The 16,921-nt window shown below is 48.8% G+C and overlaps 8 protein-coding genes across 8 annotated transcripts; 4 read left to right on the top strand and 4 right to left on the bottom strand.

Annotated features, from left to right (window-relative positions):
* Positions 1–2,479: 2,479 nt before the first annotated feature.
* FIBRA_01198 (uncharacterized protein) lies at positions 2,480–3,809 on the bottom strand (the record flags this gene model as incomplete). The annotated part of the gene is made up of 5 exons (XM_012323076.1): positions 2,480–2,743; positions 2,796–3,111; positions 3,159–3,196; positions 3,243–3,524; positions 3,573–3,809. 5 exons carry the CDS (start codon positions 3,807–3,809, stop codon positions 2,480–2,482), a joined length of 1,137 nt encoding a protein of 378 aa, XP_012178466.1.
* Positions 3,810–4,288: 479 nt separating this feature from the next.
* FIBRA_01197 (uncharacterized protein) lies at positions 4,289–5,325 on the top strand (the record flags this gene model as incomplete). Its single annotated transcript, XM_012323075.1, has 6 exons — positions 4,289–4,590; positions 4,643–4,787; positions 4,851–4,935; positions 4,984–5,136; positions 5,191–5,253; positions 5,312–5,325. 6 exons carry the CDS (start codon positions 4,289–4,291, stop codon positions 5,323–5,325), a joined length of 762 nt encoding a protein of 253 aa, XP_012178465.1.
* A 448-nt stretch (positions 5,326–5,773) lies between these two features.
* On the bottom strand, positions 5,774–6,681 carry FIBRA_01196 (uncharacterized protein; the record flags this gene model as incomplete). The annotated part of the gene is made up of 3 exons (XM_012323074.1): positions 5,774–5,986; positions 6,042–6,146; positions 6,538–6,681. 3 exons carry the CDS (start codon positions 6,679–6,681, stop codon positions 5,774–5,776), a joined length of 462 nt encoding a protein of 153 aa, XP_012178464.1.
* Positions 6,682–7,993: 1,312 nt separating this feature from the next.
* Positions 7,994–10,183, bottom strand: FIBRA_01195 (uncharacterized protein; the record flags this gene model as incomplete). Its single annotated transcript, XM_012323073.1, has 9 exons — positions 7,994–8,122; positions 8,173–8,670; positions 8,728–8,769; positions 8,828–9,222; positions 9,282–9,363; positions 9,413–9,521; positions 9,574–9,730; positions 9,798–9,967; positions 10,065–10,183. The coding sequence occupies 9 exons, from the start codon at positions 10,181–10,183 to the stop codon at positions 7,994–7,996; spliced, it is 1,701 nt and encodes a 566-aa protein (XP_012178463.1).
* A 475-nt stretch (positions 10,184–10,658) lies between these two features.
* Positions 10,659–12,700, top strand: FIBRA_01194 (uncharacterized protein; the record flags this gene model as incomplete). The annotated part of the gene is made up of 9 exons (XM_012323072.1): positions 10,659–10,921; positions 10,982–11,151; positions 11,205–11,246; positions 11,302–11,401; positions 11,459–11,612; positions 11,681–11,805; positions 11,859–11,952; positions 12,033–12,135; positions 12,189–12,700. The coding sequence occupies 9 exons, from the start codon at positions 10,659–10,661 to the stop codon at positions 12,698–12,700; spliced, it is 1,563 nt and encodes a 520-aa protein (XP_012178462.1).
* A 783-nt stretch (positions 12,701–13,483) lies between these two features.
* Positions 13,484–15,107, top strand: FIBRA_01193 (uncharacterized protein; the record flags this gene model as incomplete). The annotated part of the gene is made up of 5 exons (XM_012323071.1): positions 13,484–13,589; positions 13,646–13,812; positions 13,868–14,201; positions 14,252–14,343; positions 14,397–15,107. The coding sequence occupies 5 exons, from the start codon at positions 13,484–13,486 to the stop codon at positions 15,105–15,107; spliced, it is 1,410 nt and encodes a 469-aa protein (XP_012178461.1).
* Positions 15,108–15,482: 375 nt separating this feature from the next.
* Positions 15,483–15,848, top strand: FIBRA_01192 (uncharacterized protein; the record flags this gene model as incomplete). The annotated part of the gene is made up of 2 exons (XM_012323070.1): positions 15,483–15,697; positions 15,755–15,848. The coding sequence occupies 2 exons, from the start codon at positions 15,483–15,485 to the stop codon at positions 15,846–15,848; spliced, it is 309 nt and encodes a 102-aa protein (XP_012178460.1).
* Positions 15,849–16,348: 500 nt separating this feature from the next.
* On the bottom strand, positions 16,349–16,779 carry FIBRA_01191 (uncharacterized protein; the record flags this gene model as incomplete). The annotated part of the gene is made up of 3 exons (XM_012323069.1): positions 16,349–16,496; positions 16,550–16,608; positions 16,663–16,779. 3 exons carry the CDS (start codon positions 16,777–16,779, stop codon positions 16,349–16,351), a joined length of 324 nt encoding a protein of 107 aa, XP_012178459.1.
* Positions 16,780–16,921: the final 142 nt, after the last annotated feature.

Raw genomic sequence — 16,921 nt, 5'->3', positions numbered from 1 at the left:
GTAACCGGCCGTTGTGCAAGAGTTCTCTCTGTCTCCATTGCGAATTTCATGATTCCGAATAGACAGGCCTTTTCCAATGTTCCATACGGAGGTCGCGTGATTCACCGAGATTTTATAAGCGAAGGAGCAGGAGCCCAGACGGGATTCCAAATGACCCGAAGGGAAAATTTGGTCTAGAGGCAACGAGACGCTTACGTAATGTAGGAGGCTGCACACCTCGCACGTGCCGTCCATGATTCCATCTTAGGACGTAGACAGGACGACTCCTTTCATTGCCGTACGTTATTCCTTCGTAACGCGTGCGGCCATGCTTTACAACGCAACTAATCCTGTGCCCTCGCGGACAATAAAAGGGAACCAAAAAAAGTAATCCTGCCCTTTTTGTGCGTCCTTTCGAAGGATTTAAGGAGTTTTCATTGGTATCTGGCTCAAATACATTGCTTGGCTCTTGCTTGCATGTCAAGTATTGTGGGTATATTGTTTGGGAAGACTTAGCAAAGCAGTTAGAATGCAGTTCCTAACGATATAAATTGATATGTAATGCCGCATACTTTAGATGCTCTTACTACTCTGAAATTTGCATTTTTCATCGTGAGAGCTCCGAAGTGACCGACCGCAGGTCGGACGCGGCAGGAGCTCCCGCGGTCACTACAATAAAGCATTACTCGAAATCAATGATGAAGCAACCGTGCATAAGCACGGGTATACTGCTAGTATTTTATGAAGTACAATAGAGACATCTTTTTTACTAACCCCATCCCAAACATGGTCCCCAGTCAGGAAGCTTATAAAATGATAGAACGGAGACACTTCTTTTCAATACGAGAGGAACCCATAGCTCGGATTCTTTGCGAACACTGTTGATTTGCAACGGGCATTTGGTACCGGCGCCAATGCCGCCTCTCTACCCAAGTTTATAAACACTGGGTCTCATATAAAGCACGTGCAACTCATAGTATGGGATTTGTCAAATCATACAGCTAGCAAGGATCATGTGAATACGCCAGGGATCGCTCTATGAAGATACTCGATTCGTTTTGGGACTGCCCATGTTACCGTACTACCAGATTTACTACTGTTGGTATATGCTAGCATAGCTGAGTTACTGGGGACAATTCGGTGTTCAATCCTTTCGCTAGAGGGTTGAGAAGATAGATATATAACGAATGGTAACATGTAAAGTGTGCTGCTTCATCCCGCTCATTTTCTATGCCCTTGCTACATGGCATGCCCTCGTGCTTGTGCATTGATCAAAATAAAACACTGCGAATCGATCGCTGAGATCGATCAATTGTGTGCTCAGCTCAAAGCGTCCGCGTGAGTGATTCGAAGTTTATACTCGCTCGGCTATATTCCAGAAACGTAATGCTCGATCCTTGTCTTTTGTCCATGAGCTTTGAGGGTCTGAAGATGCCCTAGCGAGACTTCGCTGTGTGGCTCCCGAGCCAAGAATGTGATCTTATTAAATGATCTTATTGTTCTTTGTTCGCAAACGCCATCACCGCATGCTGGGAGGGGCGAGATCCGATCAAAACGAACACAAGGCAGATGACATTCACTGTGAAGCGGCTGGCTTGTCTGTCTATATCAATTCTACTACTACGTATCTTTTTTGTGTGCTTATTATGGGCTGTAAACATATTACACATAAGTAAGCTTCTAATTCACGTTCCCATCGATTCAAAACACGCTGGCACTGTGGCTCTAGCTACGTGGTTGACCCGAGTTTCCACGTGTGCATGCCATATGTGCCGGTGAGTGCTAAGTACCGCCGCAATTTCGAGTCTGCATGTCGAGAAGGCGTGGTCCTCAGAAAAATCCACGAATTTAGTGGGTGAATATTACATCCGCTAGAACCACGGAAAAGTCGCATATTTTCAATCCAGCATCCCGAAGGCCATTTTGGGTGAGATCTTTGCAACCGCAAATGCTTCGCGTCCATCAGGTATCGAAGTCGTGTGATTGGGGCGTCACGTACGCTACCGACGTCCTTGTTGCCAGATGATTTCAAGGTACGTATTCACCGCCTTATCGCACTGCCCGCGATGCATAGCGGATATGTGTCATGTAATGGTCCGGACAATACAAAGATTGTAAATTGTCATTAAACAGGGCGGAATGTGTTTTCGCCAACCTGAGTTTCCCGTGATCTCGGATTCAAGCTCCTCCGCAATGCTCATGACGATGACTCGCGCCTAGGACCCCGAACCGATCTGTTTGAACAATACAACGGTCAGCTCCAACTCTCTAAGCTCACCATCTCCTCGATTTGCCATGCTTTTGAAATCGCGAAACGATTTCCCCTAAACTCGCCGCCATATCACATCCACATTACGAGCGCACATTAAACGCTCCGCGCACTCCGCCTACACGAGACTTTCCCTACGACTATAGTATAGAAGCAGACGAAGCACGGTCAATAGATACAATCCAGCATATTTCCTCACCGAGGTAGTTCAGCCACCTTAAATAAATACATTCATCCCTGTATAGAGACCGTCCACTCAAACACCCGCCGCCCGACATATACAACACCTTTTGCCAAACAAGTGGTATCGGAAATGACTTTGGACACGAGAGATTCGTCGCGAAATCTCAGCCGCCACTGTCTGTGGAGACCTGAGATGGAACTACGGATCTTCTTCCACTGGGTGAGCGTCTCTGTAGCACCGGGCCTCAAGGCAGGATCCACGCGTATCATGCACTGTATAAGAGGTACGAGGAAGTCAATGTTGGAGATTTTCTATTCTAAATTGTGAGCACGTGTATACAGTGGGATGAGGATAATGACACACGTCGTGAAACTCTCGGCGAAAGACATTGCCAATGATAAAAATATCCACTTTGAATGGATCGTAGGGCACTTCAGTCGATAACTCGGGTACTTCTTGGTCTCGCCCAAATGCACCTAGTGCAAGTTTAGGGAATTGATCGGGTGGAATGTGGACGGAGATGCCAAAATCAACATAATAATACTTGATAGGTATGCCAGTACGAGGAAGAGAAGAAGTGGGCGTCAATCCATCTGGTAGGTAGTTTTCTCTGACAGGGTGGTGACCCTGTGGGAATAGTAAGGCTGCATCCATCATGATATTCTTATAAGAGCAATCTCTAACAGCAAACATCAATGCAACTCTAAGATTAAAGGTCAAACTTACCGATGCGCGACACCGTGTTTGTGGAGAAAAACAAGGCCCTAGGAGCTGTCAATATAAAACATAGCGTGTAGCAGCTAATCCCACCTCAAGCAGTTGATCGACTAAATCCACTACATCTTCGACTGTTTCGCAAGGTGGTCTGCTGATAAGCCGGAGAAAAGGCATCACAATATATGAAATTTGGTCATCATCTATATCTTGAAATGTGTCGAGTATAGGAACACAATGATTATCTGGCTCATCGCGAATAGACGGCGCAGATAAATTTATGGCTATCCGAGACTCATTGTCGCCTGTCTTCACTCGCTTGATGTACACAAGTTGACTGTCAGAAATTCTAGTGGCGTCGATAAGGTGTTCACGAAACTACAAGTCGTGAATGATCCCCTCAGTATGACAAAACGAAGGACGCACCGGAAGTGCTATAGAGTCTTCAAACAGTCTCGGATGTAGGCCGCTTCCTCTCCAGGATGGATTCCAACCAGGGCGATATCGTGGGCGCAACATGTATCCTCGTGTTTGAAGAAAGGATTGTCGGTCCCTCCATCGTATCTCCCACTTGGTCAGCTTAGAGAAAAGTTGGTCAGATCTTTGCAGTCTCTCGGACGGCGAGAGTTCAACTCTTGATGATGCTGCCCGCTTCGTAGACATGGGATGAGGATATCTCGCATTGACGAGTTCATGTGGTTTCGGTAACGAGGCCAAGGACAATGGTGTTGGACGAGCAGTCAGGTGACAAGCCAGGACCCGGGACATCATATGGACCCACAATGACATCTTTCAAGCTCCGACAGAAAACAATGCCCAATCTGAGCCCGAGCTTGGCCACCGCGAGACGCGCCCCAAACGGCCCAATCCGCTTTCGTCCAGTGAGATCTGGCGACTTTCCCATCCAATTGACAACGGACTACTTCTTTCAACGTCGTATTGTTCTACCGTTGTAAGGCCCAAAGTTGTCATGTCGGTGACAGTTTGCTCTCGAACTCATTGCCTACGCCGTAATGCCTACCGCATCCGCATTATAAATACTATTCGTCGAATGATGATGGACTCCTCAAGTCTCTCCCCCGTGAACATCGAGTCAAGACTCGAGAACCCCTCCAGTTCCTAGTGACGGTGAGAGATCGTACATGAGCACCTATGCTACTCGTCCCGATACACCTTCTCATTTGTTGATAGATATGAATAGCGTGGCTTGGCAGAAGGCTAATGAGGCGGCAATAGTTCTTGGTATTTGGGGTGCAGGAGTGACAATATTGACGCCCCTCGGAAAATACATGCTCCCACAATCTGCAGGTCAGAAGATCAAGGATGCTAGGACTATGGTCAAGGAAATCGAGGAATTTGTGGATTCCATCGGACCGTGTGAGCGTGCTCAAATCGAACTTGACCGACCGGACTTCTTTGAGCACCTGGAGGACTTCATCGAAAAGTATGACACATTTTTGCGAAAATAGCGTTTCTTTGTTGATTTATAAGCTCAGAACTATCGATACCTTGAATACTCTCGATGCTAATACCATCGATGCCTCCAAATGGACCCGTTACAATTATCCCATGTTTAGCTCTTTACAGTCAAATTTGAACGACATCCGCGATCTCGTTACAATTGTACGCGAGGACATTGTTGTAAGTGTGCATATTCACGCCGTATCTAGTGACCTGTGTAACAGTAGTATCCACGCATGCTAGAAAACCACTGTGGCAGCAAAACGCGGTTCTACGGTAGCTCCCGAATGGCGGTGGGCTAGTACAAAACCTACAAGGTCAACATTAGGTCCGTGCTTTTTCTTTTGTGGTTCGCAATTTTTCTCATCCATGAAAGGCAATATGGTTGGCAGAGTGTCTAGTCTCTTGTTTTCTGGAACAGCTCAAGACCTCCCTGAGATCCCACACCAGTATCCGATGGAGTTCCCAGAGGGATATATTCTGAGCCCTATTCCAAGTGTTTCCGGCTCTGCGTTAGGTTGTTCAGCGGGTATTTTCTTATCATTGCATCGTCAGCTGCTTTTCTCAGTGGCCTCAATCTTAGGTACGACTATAGCGGCATGCACGGCGACGGAGAGTTCTGTAATAGCCCTCAATCGGCTTGACGGTGAGTGGACACACTTGTCATGGTCTCCTGAAGAGATTCATGGGAGATCATATCACAGACTCTCCTGCGTAAAACGAATGGGTCCAGTTTCATCTATAAGCTAATTTGTAAACCTTTACTTATGATGCAGATGCAGCATCCTATATATGTACTCAGACAGATTTCAGCTCATTCTTAAAATACTGTAATAACTTAATTGATGTACATGTTGATCAATCCTATGTGGTGTCGATGGCAACTACGCGAGCAGGAATATTCTTAAAATCTGAGGCTAGCTCTTCTGGACATGGGCTTCATGGCATCCATCGAAGTCCATCTCTGAAGACGCGCGCAAGTAGCAAAAGTAGCTGCAATACCACCCATCTCTGGAATGTACGACGCGGGGTCAGCGGATAATAGCATGAGCTCGAGTTTGCACTAGGCGTAGCCCGTGCAAAGTTGAGTAATGCTCGGCATAGAAATGTACATCTACACGGTGGCCTCACGGATCGCTTTTATCAAAGCAACCGTATTCCGAACCCTACGGTCGCCATGCCAAACTCGCGGCATCGAGAAGGTGATTCATCAAAAACGGGTGTTGACGCTCCCTAAGTCTCCAGAACTTATGAACATTCCAAATACTGCCCCGGATTTGCTTGGGGGCGAGTGCTTCAGCTGCGTCAGGTCTCAGAGCAGGATGCGCGGGGATCATTGCGGTAATGAGGGGCACGAGGAAGCCGACATTAGAGTATTTCTGATAGTCTCATCAGTGAGAGCTTGATTTCGATCGCTTGGCAAGAATGGCTTACATCGTACAATTCCCTGCGAAATACAATTCCAAGGATAAAAATGTTCACTTTGAAAGGATCGTACGGGTCTTCGGCAGACAACTCAGGAAGCTCCTTGTCTTGACACTGATCGCCCAATACAAGTTTAGTATGGACACCTCACGGTATGAATGTGAAAATCCCAAAGTCGACATAGTAGTACCGCACAATAGCTGAAGAACGTGGTCGGGCCCATGTGGAATTGTTCCCGTCTGGAAGACAGCTGTACTTAATTGGATGAAAGCTGTAGGGGAACAGTGCGTTTGCATCCATCATCAGATTCATGTACGCACAATCACTGTTGAAACTTTTGTGAAAACTTTCGGCGAGTGGCCGTACGATCATACCGATGTGCAACCCCTTGTTCATGGAAGAATATGAGGCCCTACACATACTTCTGAGTAAGATAACCTGGATACTCCTATACGAACGTGCTCACCTCGAGTAATTAGTTTTCAAAATCCATAATATCTCCCACCATCTCGAATGGGGGATCGTCAATACACCGAAGGTATGGCATGACCATGTAAGAATGAGAAGGATCATCTTCGTCCTCGAATAGGTCCAAAATCGGAACACAGTGATTGCGGGGGTCTTCACGGAGTGGCCACTTTGAGAACATTGTGGCTATGCGAGATTCGTCTTCGCCGGTCTTCACCCTCTTGATGTACAAAAGTTGTCCGTCGGAAATTCTTTTTGTATCCATCTGGTTGTATCGCTACTACGGACAGGTGGTAAGCTGCAGACCTTAGATAAGACAAACATACTCACCGGCAAGTGCAATGAATCCTCGCAATAAACAACGTGAGTCCCAGACCTTTTCCACGAAGGAATCCAACGTAACATACAGCCCCGGGATTCTAGGAAAGTCTGACGATCTCTCCACCCCTCTTCCAAACAGGTGAGTTCCGAGAAGCACGCATCTGTCTGCTGATAAAGCTCTTCAAGGACGCCAGGTCGCGTGGACTGGCCCGTGGACATGAGATGATGTTAGAGCTCGCTCACTGGTTGTTCCACCGTCATTTAACCCTCTGGTCGGGCACCAATGACACACCACGTGCCTAAGATCGGCCCATCCCACGGACCCACAAGCTAATCGCAGTTATGGGCATGCGGGTGAGCGGCCATGGAATCACGGTGGTGTCTCCGAGAAGGGGGTGTCACACAGATTGAAGTACGAAACATCGGGTAAGGCTAGGACAAGTGAAACGGGTGATAGCGAAGCGTCCTCACATACGGGGACCACTGAGAATGTTGTCGCCTCCGGATATTGTGGTGACCATGACATCAAGGAGCATTCGCAGCCAACAGATGAAGTAGTAGTTGAGATTGGCTGCTCCTGCTTCCGGTACTCATAACACCGATGAGTCTCTTTGCGTCAGAAGCCGTGACCCAAGCCTCAGGCGGCCAACGTGAGCTTCTACAATAGCCTGAGCCTATAGAGGAATCAGGAATTATCAGACTAGGGCCCAAAGCATGATAAAGAAGGAAGATAATGATTATTCGGTGTGGTCATGAAGGGACTTGCTGGCTGTGATAACCTGGTGACGGCATATTGCCATCAGACTGCGGGAATAGAGGAAAGCTGGGCTGCTCGCAAACTTCACGTGCTAAACTGAGTGGCAATAATCTTATCAGTCCTCCAAGCAGCGAGAACGGAGAAGATGTGGACGTTAGGCAAATCGCGAAATGGGTCAATCAGACACACCAAACCAGACAGCATGCAGGGCGACGGGAAATAGGAAAACTATGGCTACCAAGCTGTCTGAATTTTCCGGACTTCAACTCTAATGTCTGTCGAAGTGACTCACCACTGAGCAACACCTGAGCGAATACACACACACGCACCATAGACGGAACAAACAAACATGACTATATTACGATGATATACATGACAATGACTGCAGTAGTTGCAGAGATGGCGGTGGCAAAGGTCATGCCTCGGACTTCTTCCGTTTCTTTTTTGTCGACTCGCCTTCAGCTTCGGCAGCGGTAGAAGCAGCTTTCTCAGCTTTGCGAGCCTTTTTCTTTGCTTTGCGCTCTGCCTCCGTCTCTTCGGTGATCTGGGGTAATCGATCAGTAGTCTGTAAGAAGTAAGCACAACTCTGCTGACCTTCGAGTCTTTGGCGCCGTCACCGTTGGCTTCACTCTCCCTCCGCTTCCGTTTCTTCTCCTTGCTCTCCTCTTCACCATCAACTTCCATCTTATGGTCTGCTTCATCTTGCTCCTCTGTTTTGGCTTCCTTATCCGCCCTCTTTTTCGCCCTCCGCTCCTCCTTCGCCTTCTTTTTTTCAGCCTTCACATCCATGACTGCTTGCACCGCCAGCTCCATAGGTTCTCGCTGAGTCGAGACGAAATCAACAGAATCCGCAGCAGTATTATACGTCTTCGTCTCCCCTGACATTTGGAATCGCTGCTGATTCCGGCCAGACATCGCTGACCTTAGGCCGGAGGCCTCGCCCTGCTGCTCAAGGCTACGTAGTCGTGCCTCCAGCTTCGCGCGGTTCTCGAGGCCTATTGACGGGGCTTGCGACTCCGACTTGCCATCCGCGTCAGTGAGCGCGTCAACACGTATTGATAATGCAGCCTTCGTAGCAACCATACGAGCCATCTGTAATACACCTTTTTTAGACTCGAGAAAACTGGGTTAGCTGTGGTGTAGTCCCACCTTTCCCTTCAATTTTGGTGGCGCTTGTCCGATTAAAGATGCCTGCAGAGGACCTCACAACTTAACAATATAGTTGAAATATTGATCACATGCAACGTACGTGATAAATCAGACCATATTTTGGTGTGTCATGCTTTGTTTTGAGTGCTCGGAACAGTGCTTTCTCAGCACCGAGGATCTGGACAGTACTTGCGGGGTGCTTGGCAAGGCTGAGCAGACTGCCTGCATGGCTGATCAGTCGAGCGCCAACCAGCTCGCCAACGAGAGCGGTTAAGTTAGGTGCAATGGCATTCATGCGATTTCGAAGATATTCTGCGAGCTGCGTTCGGTATGCTGTGATTGCAATAACCTGATCACAAAGAGAGTTGATGTGCGCAATATCAGAGTCTGATATCTCTGTGCCCATGGAGATTTCAGCTGCTGCCTTCAGAGTAGCCTCGAGGTCCTCAGGAAGGATTGCAGCAAAGTCAGTCGTAGCGGCATTTGTACGGAATCCTGAAGTACGGAGGGGGTTGTAAGGGGCACAAGGAAAGTCTCGTTGAGAGTAAACATACCCATCGCCTTGATGACCTTGGCATATGCTTGGTTGTCCACGATGATTTTCGCGAGTTCTGGGAAATGCCAACCATACCATTCCTATGTAACCAATAAGAAAGGCGACCAGGCAACAATTTGTACAACCAACTTTGACACGCATAGCATAGATGTTAATTTCCTTGTCGAGATCGTCTAGCAATGCTATAGCTTGTACGACCATAGTGTCGACTTTGTCAGGGGAGAATTTCAGCTTGAAGCTGAGGTATACCGTGAATATACTGATACAGACGAAGTTCGTCGGAGACATACCGCGATAATGAATGACTGAGACCCAAGCTCATAGTCGCCAAGTCTTTAGGATCCAACCCGTCCAGGAGCGCAGCTAATTGACTGCGTATTCCACGAAAGAGATCCATTGAACTGTCTGCGACGACATTGATCCCAAGCTTCTTATTGATAGAGCGAGCTGATAAAACATTAACACACGGCTGAGTACTTCGAATGACAAGAGTGTAATGGATAAAGTAGCGCACCAAGCTTCGCGTCAAAGACCGCTAGAGTGTCCTTTCCCTTCCCTTTTCCAATAATCTCATCTGACAAAAACTGTTTGAGACCTTTGCCAAGTTTTCCCTCCTGCAGAGCAGTAATATCCTCTACTGCCGTCGCAGTAGAAGTAAACCGATGCAAAGACTTGAGTTTGAGGCTAGTTTACAACGCCCGTGACGAGAAGATACAAGCGGTAGAGAAACAAAAAATCTGAGTTCGCTCTCGTTCCGGAAGCATATGGTACGCAGACATACAGTTTATTGGCTTTCTCCGGTGTCTCGAAATCCTGCCAAACATCGTCACTCGAGATTTTCGCCGAATCCGTGAGCTTGAAGAGACAGTAACCCAGAGACGTTTCGTAGAGAACGAGCATAATTCTCAAGCTCTTTCCGCAGACGAGTTAACGGAAATGAAGCCCGGTTGCTAGATTCTAGTCTACGAGGACGCTTGTGCGAAATATCCCAAACTTTTTGACGGATCAAGCGCCCAGGTCGGACTTCCCGTTTAGGTAGCCATACTTTCGTTCTCTCTCCACGTGACTCACACGTCCTTATCTCGAGACTCGAGTCTACGACCCTTTGGCTAATATTATTTTAATTTCAAGCTTATACTCCATACCATAAGGTACATGCAGAGCATAATGCTCTGCAGTAATCGAACGGGATCGCCGTTCCGCCTCGATCCCGGGGGTAAATAGCGAACATCAGTTTCCTAAGAAAAAGGATGGCTGCCTATCTCTGCGACTCGGAGTCTCGGACGGACCGCCGACGGGCGGAAAGTACTTGAGCGATTGGGACCTGAACGGAGAGTGAGACACATTCCAGTGACTCCCCATCTCGTTCACGAACATGTTGCTTGCCTCAGGAATATGGATTCTCTGTCTGTCAACAATAGGCCTCGCGGGGAACGTGCAACGCGTTCTACCCTTCAACGCGACGCGGTCCTCGTCAGCTGGAATTTCTCAAAAGATATCGCAGGTTGTGCCCGTGCCACGACAGTCGTCCTCGCTGTCTTCTTTGGGTTTCGAAGCGTACACTGTCTTGGATCTCCCCCAATTTCCGGCTCATCAAGTCAGGGTCAAGAAAAGCGCGTTCTGTGATCCCACTGTGAAGTGAGTAATATGATTCAGTTGAGGCCGTGTTCTCATCTAACGAGTCAACAAATGCACTAGCGTTTATACTGGTTATCTAGACGTTGACTATGGGGCGAAGCACATGTTCTTCTACTTTTTTGAGAGCAGGCGTGATCCAGCCAAAGGTGAGGGAGAATATGCATTTCCCCTCGCTTTTAGTAACACAACGGCTCTATTTGCAGACGATGTCATGATGTGGATCAATGGAGGTTAGTTATATCTATATATAAGAACGTTGTGAACCGACCTGTTATACGCATAGGACCTGGCTGTTCATCTGCTACGGGTTTACTGATGGAACTGGGTTTGCTTGACCGTGCTCTATCACAGAGGGAGCTATAGACTGATGGCACCAATAGGACCCTGCAGCATCGACATGGATGGATCTTCGCCAAATGGTACGCTGTGGAACCCCTACTCTTGGAACACGGAGGCGAACATTTTCTTCCTCGATCAACCGTATGCCACATTGCAATTTGATTGATGGCACGCCCTTAAACAAATACTTTCTGATAGTGTGGGCGTGGGCTTCTCGTATGCTGATTACGGAGAGACCATCGAGACTACAGAAGATGCGGCGAAGAACGTCCATGCGTTTATCTCGATCTTCTTCGAGACATTCCCTCAGTTCGCTGGACGGACTTTACATTTATCCGGTGAATCGTACGCGGTATGTGATCCTTAGCTTTCACTTCGACTCTGATTAGATACTCAACCTCAATACGATTTCACTCTCAGGGACGCTATCTTCCCGCTTTTGCTAGCTATCTCTATGACCAAAATACGATCGCAGTGGCAGAAGGGCGTGAACCTCTTAATCTACAGAGTGTTCTCATCGGTAATGGGATCACGGACATCTCGACGTCCGTGCTTTCTCCAGTTGTTAGGTGTAGCTGTTGGCTTATACTTGGATTAGCCTCTATCCCGGGCGATACGAAATTGAATGCGGAACTGCTGCTTTGGAAGTGCCATTCCAGACGATTAGTACGTGCGTACGCATGAAGATGGCGGTGCGTTTTCGCGTCTTCTTGGAGCAAATTCACGAAATGCTCAAATTTCTTGCAACACTTAACAGCTTCCCCGGTGTCAGGATGCAATGATGAAGAACTGCGTGGACCAATTTGATTCCATGGATTGCCGGGCTGCCGTCAATTTCTGCGATGCTGAGATGAGCACGGGATATTGGGATAGTGGTAAGTCCACCATGATAGTCGTATTAGACGATTGTTTATCCTGTATATCCTAGGACGAAATGTGTACGATATCTCCAAGGTAACGTTGTTCTCGTCGTTCAACATGTATACTAATAACAACGATCTCCTCAAGATGTGTGTGAGCGATTCGCTGTGCTACAATGAACAGATTGCGATCAAGAACTTCCTTAATCAACCGTCCATCCGCGAGCTCCTTGGCGTCGAGTCCCCCAGGAACTTTACCGGATGTGATCGAGATGTTGCAACGAATTTCAACTTACACATGGACAAGTGGGCCGTCCCTTCCCAATACTATGTTGCCAACCTCTTGGAACGCGGCATCCGCATGCTCATTTATGCGGGGACATACGATTGGCAATGCAATTGGGTCGCGAACAAATTATGGGTTGATAAGCTCGAATGGCTCGGACGAGATGCATACAGCGCGGAGGAGTGGCGCGACTGGATTGTCGACGGCAAGAAGGCGGGGGAAACGAAGAAAGCGGGGATGCTGACGTTTGCTACTGTCGTCGGAGCGGGACACATGATGAGTGTTCAACTTTGATCATGGCATCCGGCGGTGGTACTGATATCAGTGCCCTCTACGTCCCATTTGATAAACCTGCGGAAGCACAGGCAATGGTCTCGAGATGGCTGGCGCATCAAGATCTTTAGATCAACACCCCTCAAATTGGTGTAGTATGCATCAAAGTTGATCATAAAGGCTGTCAATATATGTGGTGCTAACCTGCCACCAGCTGATGGCATTCTGGAGATATATCTGATGCGCATGTTCGTTGTCCTAATCTTGGGCTGTGAAAACCACTGTGTGAATTTCCTGTCGACAAGGGTGTTGCCGAGTTATACGAATTGGTGACATTGCCAACAGATACCTATGCTTACAGGTTGGTTTGTGGACGTTCGAGCTCGAGAATGAGAATGAGCATCGGCGAAGGCGAAGATGTCGGTGTACGAGTCGAGCTGGCCAGGCACCTGACATGCGTTTCCATGGCAATGGCCCTGCACGATTTCGGGTCGGAACCCAGGATGGTGGTAACAGCTATCAGATATCCGTGTGCAGCTGCGGCGAGTTCTATACTTAAGACTCTGTAGCAATGGTCGTCATCACACCCTTCTTTCCTCTTCTCTCTTTCTCTCTTAGTGCTTCAGGTATGTGCGATATGTATTTCGACTGTGGATACTGTGTTGAACCACGCCAAATGTATCACCGCTCATAGTCACTATCTGGGCTGCCCGGTAGCGCCCCTGGACAACCTTCGTTCTTTTCCATCCAACTGGAGTTCCAGCAGGCTTTTATTTCACTGGTAGCAGCGACAAACAGCTCGCGATGCGTTCCCCGTTGTCGATCATTGCCGCTCTTGCGGTCCCTCTTTTGATTCATGGAGCCCCGGTAACGAAGCGGGTAGCAAACTCTACGGACGTGCTAGTGCTTCGTGAGTTCTTGAATGGCTCTGCTTGAGAAGTGCGTCTTGATCCCAAGTCGGTTCAGAGTTTGCTGGCGTGTTGGAGCAGCTTGAGAGCGAGTTTTATTCACAAGCGCTAGCCAAGTTTCAAAACGCCGACTTCACGGCTGCTGGTTTCTCGGATGCACAAGTTCCCATCCAGCAGTTCGAAGCTATACAGAGCGACGAAGATACACATCTTTCCGTCATAAACGTATGTGCTCGTGCTCGAAACGACTGCCCGGTGCATTCACACTTTTTGTATGCAGTCAACCTTACAGTCTCTCGGAGCAGAACTTATTTCGGGGTGTCAGTTCGATTTCTCTTCTGCACTCACCAATGTATCAACTATGGCAGCAACCGCTCGAGTTGTCGAGAACCTAGGAGTGTCAGCATACTTAGGAGCCGCTAGCATGATTTCCGATCCTGTGCTCCTCACCGCTGCTGCATCGATTATGTCTGTGGAGGCCCGCCATCAGACAGTCCTGAATGTGCTGAGCGATGCTACGTCCATCCCGCAAGCGTTTGATATTGCTTTGAGCCCCAGCGAGGTTCTGGCTGTTGCTGGTCCATTCATCTCTGGTTGTGATATTCCCATTACCGGTATGTCTCTTGACTCTGTGCCGTGGAATGTATTTCAAACACTCCCCCAGCAAACCCCACTCTGGACATCACCAATACAGCGCCTGCAGTGCCTGGCACAGCCCTATCCTTCGCCTCTACAGCCTTGAACAGTTCAACCGACGTAAGTTTCTGGCAGTTGGTTTTCCTACGACAACTCAGCATTCCTCTCTTCAGGGCCTATTCTGTCAAATGATAGTCGGAGGCGCAGCTTTCTCTGTCTCGCTTCCTTATAACAGCTGCGTCGTCCCTGAAGGCATCAACGGGCCCGTCGCGCTGTTCATCACTTCTGGCAACCAGCCCATTGATAATGACATCCGCGAACAGAACACTAATACGGTGATTGCAGGCCCTGCGATGCTCTTTGTCGACGCGGAGCCCGACCTGCTTGGGCAGCTTGCTGTCTCAGGGTCGGTGTCCGATAGCAGTACGTCCAGTGGGACGACTTCCAATAGCGGGACGACTTCTGTCAGCGGGACGACTTCTGTCAGCGGGACGTCACCTACGTCCAGCATCTCTAGTGTGTCCCCAACCTCTACGAGTACCTCCACTGCTACCACGAGTTCGGTCTCTAGTAGCTCTTCGACTGCAAGCGCTACCCCTACAGCTGTTACTGTGTCTTTGAGCCCTACCGAGACGACATCCGTCATGACTGGCACCTTCACCGAGACGATCTCGCCATCTCAGGCGAGCGCTATAATCTCCCAAGCCATGTCAATACAACTGGCGGACATATCTGGTACGAGTAGCGCCGCGCCAGCAGCAGCGACGGCAGCAGCAGGGTCCACGGACATCGTCGCGTTCCCCGGTGGCCCAAACACGTATGTTGGACCATCGGCAGATGGTACCATTGACGTTCTTGGCTGGTCGACGACTCCGGCTTCCTGAGCTCTTAACATTAGTGGAGTGCCAACTTCGTTGAGGCAAGTACATACAATGCAATGCATAGACTAAAGATGGACTTTTTAGCGACGAGGACTTTTCGCGTGCTGTTTGTGTATCGTTCGTGTTCTAGTACGGCTCTACGTACTCTTTTCTGCTTGTTACTATTCCTGCTGTCCAGTTGGACCTGTTCATATGGAAACTGATGAAGAGGAAGCGTGTATTGAGCATGGTGGTCGTTCAGAAGGAAAGCTCGTGTCTGATGGCACGTGGCTACCATGTAACCATGATCGATCTCAATTCCGAGGCCGGACGACTCCGAGTCCCAATTCCAAACGGTTGTGCTGAGCAGGACCTCTGACCTCGACTGCCACAAACGGAATGAACAGCCCGTCACCCGTAGATAGCTCATCGTCTTTCTTCAGTAACGTCCTCACGCCAGGTTCGTCTTTGCACCCAACCTTTCTTCTTGTGGTAGATGGTGCGTTTGGTGCACTGCTGGTCGTCTTGCTAGCTCTCGCAGCTGTTACGCGCGGAAATTTGCATTTCTTTGCGCTCATCTTGATTGAACTTGGTTTATGGGCAAGCGTGAAGTGGTGAGCCTACTCATGTGTGGGAAGTATGGATTCCTGACAGAAGAAATATCTATGCAGGTTTGTTCACGAGTTGCAGAATGTTCCAGCGCAGGAGGGACAAGCCGCGACTGCGGGCGGGAAGAAACAAGCATCAAGGCTAAAGGACGACTGAATACACTTATATAATTTACATGCGACTGTATACGGCGAATCATGCATGGTTCTCATCCATCCTCACCGCCTCCCGCGTTCACTCGTCTCATACCACCGCTTCGTTCGCCGAGAGCTTTCCTGTGCCAATACGAACACTTGAATTAATCCACCCCATAAAAGACGTTAGTCAGCGCATCACAGACGGTGAATGTCAGACGTACGCTCTCGCTCTGTTCCGTCTAGCCCTTCTCGAAATGCCATTGTTGCCTCATCGCTTCCAATTCCGCCTCCGCCAATTCCAGATGCAGCTGCGGCATGCACAGCAGCAAAGTGCTGTGCTTGGTCGATCACTTCCGGCAGCCGTGCTCGAAAACTCTGTAGGATTCCGATTGGGTGAGGTCTGAAGGAATGGTTCGGGGTACACTTGCCTTCACAAGCAAGTCTGAGACCTCCTGAGCCGGAGCGTCGTTCAATCTGGAAAAAAGTTACGCTGCTAGGCTCATGCATGGCGAGATAGACTCACAGCCGCATGATCATCCTGCCAAAACCATACCACAACCCACCTTGGCCAACCAGGCTAGAGAGGCGCACACTACGTGCTTCCGCATTGAGCGCATTACGCACGCGAGCGGAGAAGGGTGGTGGAATGGTGAAGTCTGCGTAATTGCTAGATGCTCATGGCGTGAGATGAGGCGTGTCTTGAATTTGGTCACTGCTCACGAGTAGATGAGGATGTACGCCATCCACATGGGAATTTGCGCCTTACTCAATGCTTTCATCTACATTCTCAAATGCGTTGGTGTCTCCGCCAATACGAGCTTATTGAGACGTACGTCGCGCTCGTTGCCGCCGTCAAGATGGCCCATGTCGGGAATGTCAATCTTGAAATTGCATTGAATCTTCTGATTTTCCGCGAGGATTGATTCGATGGAGTAATAGTCGTCCTCCATTGTCGTATAAATCAATGGACAACGTTGTTAAACACGCGAGACGCGTTCAGAACGCGGTAGCGCGTCGTTTCCCACGCTTGGTTGCCGCAATCTCGGATTCGGCGTGACGTTCCTTGCCACCTCTACCAACACTCTCAGTGAC

The sequence above is a fragment of the Fibroporia radiculosa genome (genome assembly GCF_000313525.1).
Source record: "Fibroporia radiculosa TFFH 294 genomic supercontigs, scaffold508, whole genome shotgun sequence".
In the NCBI taxonomy this organism is placed as follows: domain Eukaryota; kingdom Fungi; phylum Basidiomycota; class Agaricomycetes; order Polyporales; family Fibroporiaceae; genus Fibroporia; species Fibroporia radiculosa.
This window is presented reverse-complemented; position numbering and strand designations above follow the sequence as displayed.